We start from the raw sequence: 16624 nt of genomic DNA on the forward strand, positions 1-16624 counted from the left end.
TGCAACTGTTTACGTTGGTTTTTTTTCCCTTGGTTTTGCACAGGTGTATCTGCAAACCCCTAGTGAAAATGTGCTGCGCCGATGTAAAACGTGAAGCTGGGATAAATTTTCCAGGATTATGTTCTTAGTAAAGCCTAACTGCTGCCCCCTAGTGTCCACTTTTTGTTATAAACAATAACATCTGGACAGCAGTGCAATGTAGGTATGGCACAGACATATCCCAATTCAGACCCAGTTCTAGAGGGTGGGCGTGGTTGCCAAACCACTATGCTGCTCACTAACTGGCTGGTTTTAATTTTTGTTCGGCCACTGAGGAAATTGGTGGAAGTCAGGAGGGGGCTGAAAATGTTTTCCACCCTGGCTTGCAAAACAGCAAAGGCCGCTCATGTCTCTGTTCACCCTGATTCAAGCCAAGTTCTCTTTAGCTTTGGGAGAAGAGCACCACTTCACTCTCTCTAACGAGCGTAAAAGAAACCAGTGTTTAATTAGAAAAAAAAACCCAACAAGTTTCCATACTTATGTTACAAATGAGACCTTGATTATGAAATCAGAAAGAAAAAAAATAATCTAATTTGCACCCTTCACTTGTTCGTGTCTCTCATTTGGGATAATGAAGACACACCGCTCAATTTCATTTTTGCTAACAATCAGGTTCTGATCAATTTCACCTTCAGGATCTCATGCATCAGATCCAATGCTGCAATCTTTAGTGATACAAGGGGGATCCTGATTTGCTTTAAAAAGCGTAGCTTCCATTAGAATTAAATTTAAAAAAAAATGGGAACATTTGTACCAGCCTTTTTGTTTAATAAAAGCTCAGTTTTCACAAAGTCCAAAACAATGAGACCAACTTAACGTGACAGTGTCCCTTTGAATAAAAGTTCTATCTGATCTTTACGATGTCATGTTTCAGAACAGACTCACTGGAGTTACACCAGGGCTGAATTTGACTCGTGTTTCAGAACCGAGCTAATGACATACATCTGGAATGGTGCAGCACAAAAGCTACAAGCCAGAAAACTCTGAATGCAAGACTGATGTCTTATCTTTAACTCACCCTGGCTCCCGTTTGGAAGTTTAACCTCTGCTTACCTATTTCCATAAATCACGACATCCAAATATAGTCACACTAATGGGAAAAGACTGCAAGGCCCTGTACACAGAAAGAAGATCCTGACAGCTGGTACTACACACACAGTACACACAGGAACATCCATCTCCGTTTTCTTTGTGGGCATCATGAATTTCATGCTGCTGGGTACACATCAGCCTATTTGATAACTGGGACTGGTGGACAGAGTCAATCAAGGCAAAGGAAGGCCCTGCCCCCTTCACTGAGGAACGGGGCCCAGAACCTAGAAATCAACAGCTCATAGGGGACAAAAAAAGAAACAGCAGGGACTGGTGTGCAGGTCACAGCCCTGGAGGCTAAAGTCCTCTTTTTATCTGCAGAACAGGGGTAACACTGACCAGCTTTTCTCGCCCTTCCTTGGAAGGGCTCACTAGGCAAGAGAGGGAGGAAGCTCAGTCCTTGGTTTCTCTACCAGTGAAGGGATCAGTTCATGTCAATTCTCTTGACAGTTTTGAAATGAGACTGAGATCTCCCAGCTCTGCCAACACAGGCACCGCGGGGCCAGCAGACAGCAACAACCTATGCTGGATTTGAACCAGCGACTGAGTCAACCTCCACTGTGGCTTTTGTCAGTTTGCATCATACACTTGGTCTGGTTACAAGTGATTGTATGATTCAGGGGACCTAGGGTCTTTTATTTCCTACTTTGTTATTCACACACACACACACACACACACACACACACACACACACACACACATCCAACCCCCTAACTGAACGCAGACCTCATTTCTCCAATAGACTGTAGCAGCGTGTTGGCTCATGCAAGCACCATCAGCCATGGTACGGGGCCACAGTAGAAGAGACCGGAGAGAATCACAGATCTTTAAAGACAGTCTATTTTCTAGCCTGATCCACTGGCCGACGTAGTGCTTCCTACAGCAAGTTAGACAGTGATTTTTATCTAGCTTTGTTTTAAATCTCCCAAGCAATGGGGTGACACCACTGCCCTTGAGAGGAGATTTATACCCTTTCAAGTATGTTCTCTCAGCAATGATGGGGAGTTATTACAGCTTGTGTAGACATACCCAAGTTAGCTTTAATCTAGCTTGCTTGGGTACTGGAGCAGTGGAGCTGCTGGCTGCTCGAGGAGTTATCCAGGGTTCCAGATGGGCTTGTACAGCCTGTGCTGCTGCTGTTTCACTGCCCTGGTATCCGAACTAGCTAGATTCAAGCTGGCTCAGATATGTCTGCTCAAGCTGCAGTCATACCCTGGGATTGCAACGGAGACAGCCCTCTCTGCACAAGGGTGAATTCCACCCAGAGCCCAGGGTTAGAATTTTTCTTCCCCCGATCAGCCTGAATTTTCCCTCCCTTCACTTCACCCCGTTGCTCCTAACTAGACCCTCTCTTGTTGCCTGAACCAATTCCGATTCCTGCCTGGCGTTCACACCCGTGGAGGTGCCGGACTCCAACAGGTTTGGGGGCAGGGCTTAGAACTGGGGAGGGATGATGAGCCTGTTAAATGTCATTTACCTGCGATCCAAGTCTGAACCGTTAGGAGAGGAATCAGAACGCAAAGCTCCAGCTGGAGGACCTCTTTCCTGAAGGGAAACACAGATGCATATGAAACCGTTTCAGGGTGAGGAAGGAACAAAACAAAAACCAAAAATCCCCCAAGACCATCCCAGTTAGAGGGAAAAGGCTGGTGCTGCACTGTGGAACCTCCAGCAGCTCTGAGACCTCAACCATGAAGTTCAGTGAACTTGCATGGTCATCTCTCTCCACCCACTAATTGGGCGGAGAAAAAAAACCCATTGGAAATGCTGCATATTTAAATGAATACGGCAACAAAGGGGAGGGAGCATCAAAGACACTAATGAGAGTTAAGCATCCAACTCTCCGCTGAATGTCGAGGTGCTTGTGTGTCTTTGGAAATCATCCCCTAGTTGATGCAAAAGGGGAGACCTGGCTACAGGAACCTGCTGCTTTTACCTCCCGTGCGGTCTTTGAGTCCTGATTCACCTGACTAGGTTTTCCTTTTAAATTTCTAAACCCACTTTTTTAAGCATGGGAGCCTCAAGTTAGGGATTTAGGAACCCAAGTAAAATGTTGCTGAATGCCTCTAGCACCCACGGATTTCAGTGGGAGTTATGGAGGCTCAGAAACTCAAAGTCCAGCCACTTTTATTTAGGTGGCAAAACGTGGGTTTAGGGAGTTTAACTTTGGGCAAATAACAAAAAACTAGAGGGAAAGCAAAAAGGAGCTAATCTCTGAGAGTTAGTAAATGTAGGGTCAAAGGGTACAATTTTTAAAAGCATCTAAGTGACTTAGGAGCCCAAGTGCCATTTTCAAAAGTGCTTTTGGAGTTAGGAGCCTAAACTGCATTGAAAGTCGATGGAAGCTAGGCTCCTAAATCACGTAAGTGCTTATTCTTTGGGGACAAATCTTGATCCCATTGAAATCAGTGGCGAAACACTCCCTAACTGCAATGGGAACAGGATTCTGCTCAAAGAATTGGCATTGGTTTCCTCACAAACAGGAAAAACAAATCCACCAGCTAGCCACAAAGTCGACACTCTGTAGGCCTGAGGTTCAACCTTTCAATCCAGATGCAAACTGCTCCCAAGTTCAGGGTTGCTGGGATCCTCTTGATGGAGAACCATGAAGGAAAGGCATGTTTATCAGACAAAAGGGAAGGGAAGTTCAGTGCACGTCACAATTCAATCGCTGGCCTTCCTGCTGAGATTGCCACTAAGCTAGTGCCAATGATGATGCTGGCCTCTATCCACTGGGAACAGAACTCGACTCTTAGCTTCTCTTTTATAGGCAGCAAAACACCCCTCAGATGGTATCAACTCTGCATCACAGTCTAGCTAGGCTGGCTTCAAACCTGTCTCCTCAAGCCAAAAGGCTCTGTGCATCCTATTGCCAATCCACTGATCAGTAGAATTTGTCTCTACAAGGCTTGCAACAAAAATGGAGGCCAATTGCCTCAGTGACACTTGAAGGACAATGGGTCAGAGGATTGATCCCGAAAGGAGTTTCATTCTTGGAGAACACACTTGGGAGACTCCGGGCTCATTGGAAACAGGACTATTTAGAGAGACAATAAATATCCTGAATCTCCATCTAAATAGGAACCGGAAGCCATAAATGGGGTGCCATTTGGATAAAGCCTGGAGTCCGCATTAGTTGTTGACAATGGCAAGCCCAATTCACCTCCCAACAGAGGATTAAATGTTATGGTCAGGGGTTTTCAAAGCAGCCTAAGGCAAAGAGGTGCCCAAATCCCATTGGGAGTTGTGACCTTAAGTACTTTAGTCCTTCTGAAACCCCATAAGAGATTGTCCCATAGAGCGACCATGAGGAAAGAGAGAAGAAACCATAAACAATGACAGCTACAGAGAACCAGACGTGAACGCTGACCATTTATGTCTCTTCCAGGAGAAGTAAAGGCCTTTCCCTAATATCCCAGCAAAAGCTGGGTCACCCCATGTGTCAGGATACCACAGTGTGGAATAATTTATCGGTTCTAAGAAGTTCAGCCTCCATATGACTGACGGCAGGGGACTCTCATGGGATAAGATGGATCAGATGGACATGAGGGGCCAAAGTCAGGACAGTAACTGAATCTTACGCCTTTCACTGCGCCCCTCAGTGTGCAGCCTGCACCAACTGAGACTCAGGCAGTCAGACATGTTGATGGGTAACTTAACACTCCCCAGACATCACCACATCTGGATTTTGCTCACTGAACCTGAGGGATTCCAAGAGGGTGAGTGGAAGATGGTGTAGATCACACACTGAGGAGACCACACAGTAAAGTATACCAGCTTTAAGTCCTCAGACTCCACCTCGGAATCTGGCTCATTGAATTTTGGCCCAGCCCTTCCCCTCACGGGGCAGCTGAGTTGCCAATTCCATTACGAGCACTGCTAGGAACTGGATGCAAACACTGCGCCTCCAGCCCACTCACATACAAGAGAGACAGGCGCAGCTACCAGCATTGCAGAGGTTGGACCTTTCAGGCGCTTGGAATGGAGCGGAACTTGGGAACGTTCAGAAGCAAGCGTTGGCTCCCCATCAGTCTCCCCCCCAGAAAAAGGCACATTCCAAATAAGCCAGCCCTTTACCAAAGTGACAAGATAACGTTTTACTGAAGGACTCGGGCGTCCCTCTGACGTGCAGTAGCCTGGGACAGGAGAGACGGCAGAGGGGGAGGGCTATTAACACAACTATCTTTCAAGAATGCAAGGGAGTCACCTTTAATCCGACAAATGCACGGGAATCCAACGTCTATTTTGCACAAATGCAGCTTTGGTTAATGATTTTCCTGGGCTGTCACTGCTTCCTATACCAGGCTGCAATGGCAGAGGGCCCAGGCCCAGAGAAGACAGAATGAACGTTTCCCCCAAAAGACCTGTCATTTCAGGTGCTGAGCACCCGCAGTTCCAACAGAGCTCGGCACGGGCCCAACACTCCTGAAAACCATGTCCGAGGTGCCCGAAGTTGGGCAGGCAAAATCAGAGGCCCCTTTGGCTGTTGGTCACTTGCCTGTCGTCCCACAGGGAGACGGTATTGAAGCGAAGGCTAGAACCCAGGTCTCCTGAATCCCAAACCATCTGGCATTTTTTAATCTTTAACAACAGCAAGCTGCACTTTCCACTTCGCCAATGAACTTTGTGCAACACTTTACACCCATTAACTAACAAAATTCTCATCCTCCACCCCTGCTGTGGGGTAGCTAATAGGTTATCCTCTGCATATTTCCATATGGGGAAATAGGCACAAGAAGGTTCATTCTCTATCCAGTTTCTGATAAACGCACCCATCACTATGGTCAAGTGACTTGCCCAAGGGCATGCAATATGTCAGTATCAGAGCCAGGATTAGTTCTACGGAGTTCCTGGTTCTTGATCCACCTGTGGGGTAGTAACCCCAGAGGAACAGGTTCTTGTGAGAGGTTTCTGGCATTCCTAGGCCAAGAATGCAGAGTTTTCAGGCAGCAAAACAATTTTAAAATCAAGTTTGGATTTAAAAAGCAGCTAAAGGATCCGTGTGTGTTCTTTTCCTCAGCCTGTTTGCGGATCTCTTATCTACACATATCTACAGCTTCAAAACAAGCCAAGCACCTGCAGCGGGTTACTTTGATTAGTCACAAAATAGACCAAGATGTTGAGGGTTAGTAAATGGTAATAACGTTAGAACCTAAGCACTGTACTTACTGGTAATGCAATGGATACCATTTTGGGGGTCTGATTGGACGGGTTCCATTGGGATCTTTATAACTGAGGGTGTTGGGAACCGAGGCTAGGAAAAGAGTGGGAAGAGCCAGTGAATACAATGATTCATACAGACATGTCCGGGGTTAGCATGCCTGAAAACATACTCATGCCCTTCCGCATTAAATGGATCATTCTCATGCATATGGCAGAAGGCCAGGATTTTCAAAGGAGTACCCAGTTCCCATTGAAAATCCCATCCTAGGCATCTATGTATCTATTTGCATGGTGGAAAGATCAGCATCAGTAACACCAATTAACATTAATCAGGGTAATATGTTGCCTGCCCATAACAATAGCTTACATTTCTAACACCATTCATGCTAAAGGATCCCATTAACTATGGTAAAGCCATTTATCTGAAGTGTTTTGGGGACATCAGAAACATCTGGCTAAACAAGGGGATTGGATGAGAGAGTTACATTACTTGGTAAATAATTCACATAAGTGGACATAACTAAGATTAGAATAAGCAAGATTTCTGGGTCAGAGATATTTGGATAAATGAGATTCTCCTACACACAGAAGTCACCCTCCACTAAAATGCAGCCAGCTCTGGGGGGAGGAAGGGGGAATGTGGCAGCTCTTTAACAATGAATGCTATGCATCAGTTTAAGACAGGCAGTGAAGAGAACCATTGTATCCAATTCAAACCGCAAGGGGAGACTACACAGGTAGAATCAATTGGGAAATAAACCATGGAGTAAAGCTAGGATGTGTCTTCAAAATTTCATCCAGATGCTTAACAAAAAACACAAGGAGTTTGGCGATCAGTTTATGCCCAAAAGCATAAGCCCTAATGGCCCTTGTAACTTTTACCTTAGCTTGTCGTATAACTGTCACTGATAGTTTTAGTCATATAAATGCCTCCTCCTTTAATTCTTACTGAGAAAATTGCTTCAAGACTACCCTGCAGAGGTGAGTTCCACAGGTTAATTATGTGTTGAATTAACAAAGTATGTCTTTCTATTCATTTTAAGTGTGTTGTTTTTGAATGGATTATCCTAGCCTCTTGAGTCTCCCACCCGACTGAAGTCCTTCCCTTGAGGCTTCTAATCATTTTGGTTGCTAGGTCTTTTGAGGATGAGGTGACCAAAACTGAACACAACATTCAAAACATATTTGAAATCATCCTTTATCTCAAAACTGCTTGCCCAGGCCCCTATTCGAGACAGCGCTCAAGTCCCATTGAAGTCAAAAGGACTTAAGCACATGCCTCAGTGCTTTCCTGAATCGGGGCACCCGTTAGGTGCTCTCCCTCACCCTTCCCAAACGTGCTGATGGGCAGCCACAAATGGGACCCTGGGTGCCCAATTCCAATGGAAGCTGGGTGCCTACTGCCCTTTGTGACTCTCCCTTTTACGGGGTAGTGTAGTTGGAGGGGTTTGATTGCATTCAGTACCCAATAGTCCTTTCTGTTCCTAGCCCTTTGCTGACAGTCCAGCCATCAGATTTTTGTTTTCCCTTCTCTTCCATTTATATAACACTAAGTGGTGCTAGTCACTGTTGCATTTTGCCTTAAAAATCCTTTACTGGAAGTGCAGCAGTCTCAGAGATACAGTCAGAAGAAGAATCCACAGGAGGGGTTCCATTAGCTCCCAATCTCTATCGATAACTCCGCTAAGGATTTTCAAGGCTAACGCTGGCGTTTTGGTAGTTCGGCCACATGCTTTTATTACTCAGGTGACAGAACGTCTCTCTTACGTACAGCTGCATGCAGCCTGCAGCAAGAGCTCTAGACATCCCTTGAGACACGTGCAAGACTGTCAATAGCGCTAACAGATGTTCTGCATGTATCCTTATCATGGGGCTAATGGATTTCCTTAGCCTGGAGGTTATTTATTGTAACCCTGCAATAACATTTGGAGAGACTTGGAACTAGGGTTGCTAACTTTCTAATCGCACAAAACCGAACACCCTTGCCCCGCCCCCCTACCCAACCCCTTCTCTGAGGCCCCACCCTTGCTCACTCCAACCCTCCCCACTCTATCACTCGCTCTCCCCCACCCTCCCTCACTCGTTTTCACCAGGGTGGGTCAGGAGGTTGGGGTGCAGGAGGGGATGAGGGTGGGGGTTGGGGTGTGGCCAGAAATGAGGGGTTCGGGGCGCGGAAGGGGGCTCTGGGCTGGGGTGTGTGGAGCCGAGGGGTTTGGAGTATGGGAGGGGGCTCTGGGCTGAGGCAGGAGTGTGGGAGGGGGGGGTACGGACTCTAGGCTGGGGGTGCAGGTTCTGCGGTAGGGCCAGAAATGAGGGGTTCAGGTGCGGGAGGGGGCTCCAGGCTGGGGCAGGGGTTGGGGTGCGGGCTCCGGGAGGGAGTTTGTGGGGGGGGTCTCAGGGCTGCCAGAGCAGGTGCAGGGTGCAGGCTGTGGGAGGGAGTTTGGGTGTGGGAGGGGGCTTACGGCTGGGGCAGGGGTTTGGGAGGGAGTGCGAGGGGCAGGATCCAGGCGGTGCTTACCTTGGGAGGCTCCCCAGAAGTGGCAGCATGTCCCTTGGCTGCAGCTCCTAGGCAGAGGTGCGGCCAGGCAGCTCTGTGCAGTGCCTCCACCCGCAGGTGTCGCCCCCACAGCTCCCATTGGCTGCGGTTCCCAGCCAATGGGAGCTGCGGAGCCAGTGCATGGGGCAGGGGCAGGGGCAGCACACGGAGCCCCCCGGCCGTCCCTCCGCCTAGGAGCCAGAGGGACATGTCGCTGCTTCTGGGAGCCGCGCAGAGCCAGGTAGGGAGCCTGCCAGCCCCGCCAACCAGACTTTTAACAGCCTGGTCAGGGGTGCTGACCGGAGCCACCTGGGTCCCTTTTCGACTGGACGTTCCAGTCAAAAACCGGACACCTGGCAACCCTACTTGGAACACAAACTGTATTTAAAGTGTGGTTCTACTCAAAGAGTGACTGTGTAAGAGATGGTACCTCCTTAGCAGATCTGCTCCCTGTTTGTGTTGGAGGCAGCCCTGCTCAATTTAGTACTATAAACAGGTATTTACTGATTTTGATTCCCATTATCCCTTCAGAGCCAACCCCGCCCTGAGAGAGGGAGCTGGATTGTATTGCTTCTTCTGCATCATCTACAGAATTGTTTAAGTTGCAATCAGTTGCATTTGGGGCTCCTCACTGAAGGACTGCGCAGGGTGTCAGTCAGGGGAAAATGTGGCTTTATTCCTGGGAGATGTGCAAGTTCCCAGTTGCAAGCGTTGGCAGGTTGGGGAAAAAAAAAACCTTAACTTGGAAACTGAGCACACTGAATCTGGAAATCAAGGAGACAATAATGACACCACCTACCTCTTCTCAAGCACCTTTCATGAGTAGATCTTAAAGCGCTTTACAAAGGAGGTCTGTATTGTTCTCTCCATTTTACAGATGGGGAAACTGAGGCACGATAATGCTGAACCCTCACAATACCGTTTGGACAGAGCTATTTTTCAGAACAGAACTAAGGGCCTCATCGGTGAGTGACATTAACATCCCTGAACATCTACAACACTAATGGACTGTAAGCCCCTTACTGTTCCTCACGAGCATGGACACACCTCATCCTCACTCTCCTCTTCCCCTTTGTTGCCTTTCTTCTTCTTCTTCTTGTCGTCTTCCTTCTTTTTCTCTCTCTCGGGGATGATGTTATCAATCCAGGCCAGGTCGTGTTGGGAAAAGACGAAATCCAGCATTTTCCTCACTAAGATTAAGGCTAAAATCTAAGAGGGGGGTGGAAGGGGGGTGGAAGGGAGAGAGATTTAAACAACCGCTGCCAGCACGGACAGAGCAGATCCAGATTCGGGACTAGATTCCATTGAAGAAAACAGGCCAGACTCCGAATGGCGCTACAGTGACAAAACACAGTGGGGGAGGGGCAGTTGCGGGGCCGACCAGTGCAGAACAGAGAAGGGGGCATGGAGCTTCTGGCTGAGGGCACCAAGAACAGCTGCTATCCTCTCAGGACGTGCTATGGAACCTTGGCGGCCCCACAGAGAACCGTGGCTGGTGACACAAAACACTCCCCATGCGGGAAACTTTAGGGAACTTAATGGATCTGCATCAGAAGGGCTGAAGTGACTCGAACCAAGGGATTCCAGGGATGTCAAACCCCAGACTGACACCTCCTTTCATCTTTGGAGAAGGCACCTGCTAATACCTAGGGTGACCAGATGTCCCGATTTTATAGGGACAGTCCCGATTTTTGGGTCTTTTTCTTATATAGGCTCCTATTACCCCCCCACCCCGTCCCGATTTTTCACACTTGCTGTCTGGTCACCCTACTAATACCGGTCACTTCATGGAGTGCTGACTGCGTCCCAGGAAGACGAGCTAGTCTCTTTAGTTCTAACTCAAGGATACGGTGAAAGGCTGAACTAGAGGGAAGCCAGGAAGATCAGCTGATAGAAGGCTTTTGACACTCAGAAAAACAGACCTGCTGCCTTAAGGCTCTGGTCTTTAAAAATAAAGACAAAGCCCAGGAAGATCAGTGGTTGTATCCCTCTTGGGGATGGGGCAGAGGGGACTGCATGGGGACCCCAGCTGCTCACCCCCTCCCCACACCGTCTGTCCCAAGGATCTTCCGAGTGAGCGCAGAGGCCCTACCATCACAGGGAAGATAATAGCCGCCACAGTGGACTTCAGGATCCAGAGGATGGCTAGGCAGATGATCTGCACCAGGGTGAAGAGGTGGATCCGCCGCAGGGGCACATGGCGAAGGAAGGCGTAGTCAGGCTGGTGCTTGGCTGGCATCAGGAAGAGCTTGCAGCGGTCCCAGAACTGCCAGGGAAAAGCAGCACGTTATTCTCCATCCCTGAGTAAAGGCTGAGCTGGGCTTGGTTCTGAAACGAGCAACTGTCAAGTGCTCCATGCTGGCTGGAGAGGAAAGTGCTGCACGGACACCTGCTGAAGGTTTTGGCTCAGAATGGTCCTTACTTGGCCCCAAATTAGGCCAACTTTCCACTAAGTCCAATGGGAGATTTGCCTGAATGAGGACTTCAGCTCTAGCCCAATGGGCTGCTACAAAGATTTCAAGGCCAGAAGGGACCTTTGTGATCAGCTAGTCTGACCTCCTGCATTACACCACCAGAAAACTTCCCCCGAATAATGCCTTCTGAAGTAGATCAACTCTTTGTATCTTTTACACTATACGTTCTCACCTGGAGAGGGTCATTGCAATCCAGTTTGTGGTTGCACATGTTAAGACTGGGTAATTGGACCTCATGCTTCAGGGCATATACTGATTGTCACTAGAGGTCAGGAAGGAATTCCAGCCCCCATCTACCTCCCTGCCAAATGTATCACTGTATGCCTGGCCAAGTGAATTATTGGGTAAGTGTTGGGGGCGGGGGGGAGTTACCTTCCTCTGAAGCCTCTGGTATTGATCACAGCTAGAGACAGGAGCAGGATCTGCTCTGGAAATCCTATGTTCTAATCATATAAAGCATTAGCCAGGAAAATGATCTTTCCTTGTTTGTGCAGTGCTAATACTCATTGGTGGTTTCCACAAACAAACTCTTCAGTTCGGATTTATGCTCCCAGGAGCTAAAGCTACGGCATCCGCCTTAAAATAGTTTCTGAAGTTCAGACCATATTAACCTGGAGCCTAATTTTAGCTTAAATATAGCTTTAACCTCCATTTCAAAAACCAACAACAAAAACCAACAAAACAAAGTGATTAAGACTTAGTGGGCCAAATTCCTTTCCGGTAACACCATTACAGTCAGTGACATTAGACGAGGGATAAACTCTGTCCCACTATGTTTAAACTGAAATTATCCTTAGGGTTAACATGAATTGCTTGTCAAAAAATCCTGGTTGTCATTTAAGGAATTGCTGTATATCCTATATCCAGAGGGCAGCTCCTGTCCAACTGACCCAACCTCACTTCTATCCATCCACCCTTCATCACTGTAGTATCTAGCACCACAAGAGCTGGGATGTTTGCGTTCAGACACCACCCTGCAGAGCTCGGAGTGAAGCAAGCGGGCGTGAGTCCCATGGAGGGCTTTGCTGCATCCAGAGGTCCACTGCCAGCTAAATCCAGCAGCGCTCACAGAATGTTCCCAGAATGACCAATTCTTGGTGCTGAGCCAAAGGCTCTTTAAAAGCTCAACGTTTTAGTAATTTCAAATATGGCCTGATTAAATTTCAGCCTCTCCTTTCCAGGAACAGCCCTTAATCAGTCAGGCAATAAACCATGTGTCTGGATGAGTCAATCTCCCTACACCTTGTAGTACCTTCACTCGGGCTCCAAGTTGTGTGTCAGTTTCCCAATGCAAGGCATGTCTGCAGTCGATGGGCAGGGGTGGATTATGCGCCGGAAGAGAAGAGGGATTTGAGAAAGCTTTTCCACCATAAGCAGAACGACGTTCATAGCATCAACCACTGCCTTCTCCCTCTCCCCCAAGCAGAGCTTTCTATAACTGAGAAAGGGCAAAGATCCAGAGACTCCCTGAAATTCTTTTACGGCCAATCTTCTTTATGTGGAAAACGCTCAGATACTATGCTGATGGGCCACAGTACCAAACCCTAAGACAGACAGAAGTCTCAGGAAATGTATCCCATTTACTCTCAGTGCTCTGAGCCTCCCCTTGACCACAGATCTCTCTAGCAGTTGAAAGGACCCAATTCCGCCCTTACCTATACAGGGGGTTGCCTGTGGGTCCATTCAGTTTCCTCTGCAGCCAACTTATTAGCATGAGCAATAGATGATTCCGTTTTATCGAAGTGGCGTAAACAGATGAGGAGGAGAATGATGGGGACTGGGAATATGGTAGTAGCACATGAAGGGAACAAGCTCAGTAGCACAGATTAAATTCTTACCTGAATGCCATTCAGAGAGGCAACTCCCATGTAGAGAAAGACACCATACAGCACCGGCATCGGAATATACTGCGGGCAGAGGAAAAACAAGCACTCAGTGCTTAGATGTCTCCTGTGAACTACTGCAGAAAGGACATTTCTAGCAGTGTTTGTCCAGAACGACAACCTGGGGAAATCCTGGCTGAAAAACAACCCTGGTCCATAATCAAGCAGATAGATGCTAGAGTGACAGGGTATTACCGATACCATATAGAGAAGAGGCATAACGAATGCCCGGGGTTGCTTCTGGGGAGATGCAGCCACACGCTGTCCCTTACTCAAGTCTCAAGTGAGCCCTACATTTGGAGGTTTTTTCCCCTTTTGTAAAAATGTTCAAAATTTTCTACTGCGCTTGACTTGAAGTGGCCCACATCTGAGCCGAGCACACAGGATACAGCTCTGATGTTTTGCGGAGGTCAAGCCAGACCTGTAAGGGGCCGTGTCACCACCTGCCCGGTTACTCTGGGTGCTGTGAAATGCTATGCTGGTCTGGCTCACAGCCCTGACACAGAGCGCCAGCAGGCAAGCATGCAGGTTACCCCCTGGCTTCCCCTGCCCAGTTCTTTTTTGCAGCGTGACCCCAACACCCTCCCAGTCCTGAATTCCCCCCAAACCATCTGCCAGCGTGATGCTCTGCTGATGTTCCCAGAACTGAGAGTTACTGGGTACATCTACACTGTGATAAAAGACCCATGGCAAAGCTGCGGCTGGCTCAGATCAGCGGAACTCGGGATATGGGGCTTTAAAAGGGGCTATAAAATTGCAATGCAGACGTTCGGGTTCAGGCTGGACCCTGGGCTCTGGGACTGTCCCTGACACACCAGCTCGTCTGCCGTGCCAGCAAACTCTTCAGTACTCTGCCAGGCCAAACCTTGCCTTCAGATAATAAACAGTGACCCCCAAGTCTCAAGATCCCCAGAGACACTTCCCTGCAGTGTCCAGCCTCCTCCTGGGTCACTCACAGAAGTTATTAAGTTCGCTGCTCCTTTAAAGAGACATGAACAGCAGTTTCCTAATTGAATGGGATTTGACAATTTCAGTCACAGCACTGAATTGGTTTAGAGTAAAAGTGGATCGAGTATATTTAACAAAAGGACATAGGATTAAGGGATACCGACAATAAAGACAGAAAGGATTGCCAGCAAACAAAGGTAAACATACACTTCTAAAATGAAAATTTTATTTCAGCCAGTTACAGTCTTTGTCTAAGCAGGCTTCTCATCTATGTTCAGTTTCCAGAGACTTTAACCCCCTTGGTTGAAGGATCCACTTTTCTCAGATGAACAAGAGGCCTGGCCTCTTATCTGCCCAGTAAGGAATAATTATGGGGTTCTCTCCCCTTTCTTTTCACAGGCCAGTAAACCTTGGAAAAGTATTCTTTGACAAGCAAGCCTAGACAAAGGCCCCTTTCTGTGCTGACTGGTGTAGCCTCCATGCTGTCTTCCTCCCCGCGGGTGAGTTTTACAATGCAAATATTCTCTTCCCGCACCTTCGATACAAATGAATAGTCCACTGAATTTGGCCACATTTGGGGCAAGGTGTTGGCCTCTTTCCTTTGCTGGAAGAAAACCTGTTTATCGACTCCCCCTCGAGATGCCTGGTTTAAACACATTTTAGTCACATATTTTCGGCATATATTTAAAGTCCTTTGTGGATTTACCATACACACATCATGCAATAATGTTAACGATCAGTGAGTTATTAGTTGTTCAATGATATATTACCTGCCACCTTTTGGGTAAATATCATGAAAACAGTGCGTTAGGTGTAGTGAGTGAGTCAGGCCTGACAAGAGATGCTGACATATTAGTGCAGATGCGGATTACCATTTTGTGGGGCCCTGGGCCAGAGCAAGTGGGGGCTCCTCCCCACCTCTTCCACCTGCAGTCGTCCCTCTCCCTAAGCTCCTGCTGGGGAGCAGGTCGGGGTGCGGGGACACCTATTTTTCCGGAGCCCATCAATTGGCCTGGGGCCCCTGGGCATGGGCCCCGTTGGCCCAGTGGCTAATCCACCATTGCATTAGTGAACCACCAAAGGCCACAATGTTTTACTACATTTAGGATCACTATTTGCTGTTTGAACGGGACCTAGAAAATCTGATGGTAACAGTTTGAAAATAATGGCTAACACTCATTTGTAAACCCTAGAACAGTCAAAGCCATCCTGAATTTATTTGGTACTCATATATCAAGAAGAGATTACTACTATTATGGTCAACTGGTTAGTGTTCCTTCTATGAGACAGAAAGAACTGCACAACTGTGTGTCATAGGCCCTATATCACTAAAGAAGATTCTCCTTTAGCTCAAGTGGCAAGGAGAAGAAGGATCTGCTTTCTCTCCACATGAAGTTCTGAGTGACCATGGCACATAGCATAGCGAGCCAAAATGGGATGGGAGCCAGGCTACGATCCAGTGCATCGGATAATATGCTGTGGGATTCCGAGACCCTTCTCTGACACAGTTATCCAGACGACAAAATAAGCGCTTTCCACTGTATCCCAACAATACCTCACTGGGCCATTATTTCAGCACAGACCTGTAGTCTGCTTGGTGTCTTATAGGTATCTGAATGCTGACTGGGCCCCTGGGCCTTCATCAGCAAACTGTGCAGTGAAGAATGTTGTATGAAGTAGAAAGAGGAAATTTTACCTTCAGAATTGGAGCCAGGAAGACGGATATCCCAGTCAGGACAAAGACAATGATTCCGGTGACTCTCTGCTCCCTGGCAAAGAACAAAGACAGGCAGAGTGAAATGTGGCATCAGGTAGGACAATTTCTTGTGTTTGCCTTATGTTCCTATGATGAAATGAATGGCTGGGACTTTGAGAACCAATGGGTGTGTGTGGGGCTGCTGGCCTGTCTCCGTAGCCCAGGAAAGATCAACACCATGCCCAGTCTCTAGGAGCATGATTTATTCATTCAAACACAAAACTCCCAACCTAAGCAGGCCGCCGGACCCAGAGGCCTTTCCCCATGCATCTCTTCCCCCTAACTCCGGCGCCTGCCACAAGCACTAACCTCCACCTCTAGCTCTCCCTCCTCCCAACTGAGCTCTCTCAGCCCTTCATAGAAAACATCTGACCCCTTCCAGCTGGGTCTGATAATCGAAACAGGCTAAGCTGGCCACAGGCCCGCTGGCCTTGAAAGATGACCCTGTTATAGTGCCAGATATCTATGGAGAGGAATCTAGACAGATGGACATGTATGGGGATAGACAGCCAGCCAGCCTGCCTCTAGTTAGGTTTTCATTACAACATTCCTCTCTTCTGCTCTCTGCTCCTGTAGCAGTCTCCCTGGTGTGATCCTTAACTCCCTCCTACTCTGGTCTGTTTGTCAGCCCATTTCTTTACTGAATTTCTCTCCCCCTCTCATAGCCTTTTCTTTGTGAGAAATAAAACCCAGAAACCTTCGAGGTCAGAGTCGAACTTTAAACCCACAGTAT

The 16624-nt window shown here is 47.8% G+C and overlaps 1 protein-coding gene across 7 annotated transcripts in view; it reads right to left on the bottom strand.

Moving 5' to 3' along the window:
- The window catches only part of SLC4A5 (solute carrier family 4 member 5), a 133578-nt gene that overhangs the window by 8345 nt on the left and 108609 nt on the right, over positions 1–16624 (bottom strand). For 3 of the 7 annotated variants that reach the window (XM_065584401.1, XM_042859280.2, XM_042859278.2), the window contains 6 exons: positions 15832–15904; positions 13143–13211; positions 10923–11096; positions 9878–10039; positions 6301–6385; positions 2609–2676 (listed from right to left, as the gene is read on the bottom strand). In XM_065584401.1, the coding sequence (XP_065440473.1) occupies positions 2642–2676; positions 6301–6385; positions 9878–10039; positions 10923–11096; positions 13143–13211; positions 15832–15904 (598 nt within the window). In that variant the 3' untranslated portion in view covers positions 2609–2641. The remainder of the gene's footprint in view (positions 1–2608; positions 2677–6300; positions 6386–9877; positions 10040–10922; positions 11097–13142; positions 13212–15831; positions 15905–16624) is intronic. The other 4 variants (XM_065584400.1, XM_065584399.1, XM_065584402.1 and 1 more) reach the window with 2 other exon arrangements.

Source organism: Chrysemys picta, chromosome 2 (assembly GCF_011386835.1).
Source record: "Chrysemys picta bellii isolate R12L10 chromosome 2, ASM1138683v2, whole genome shotgun sequence".
Taxonomy (NCBI): Eukaryota; Metazoa; Chordata; order Testudines; family Emydidae; genus Chrysemys; species Chrysemys picta.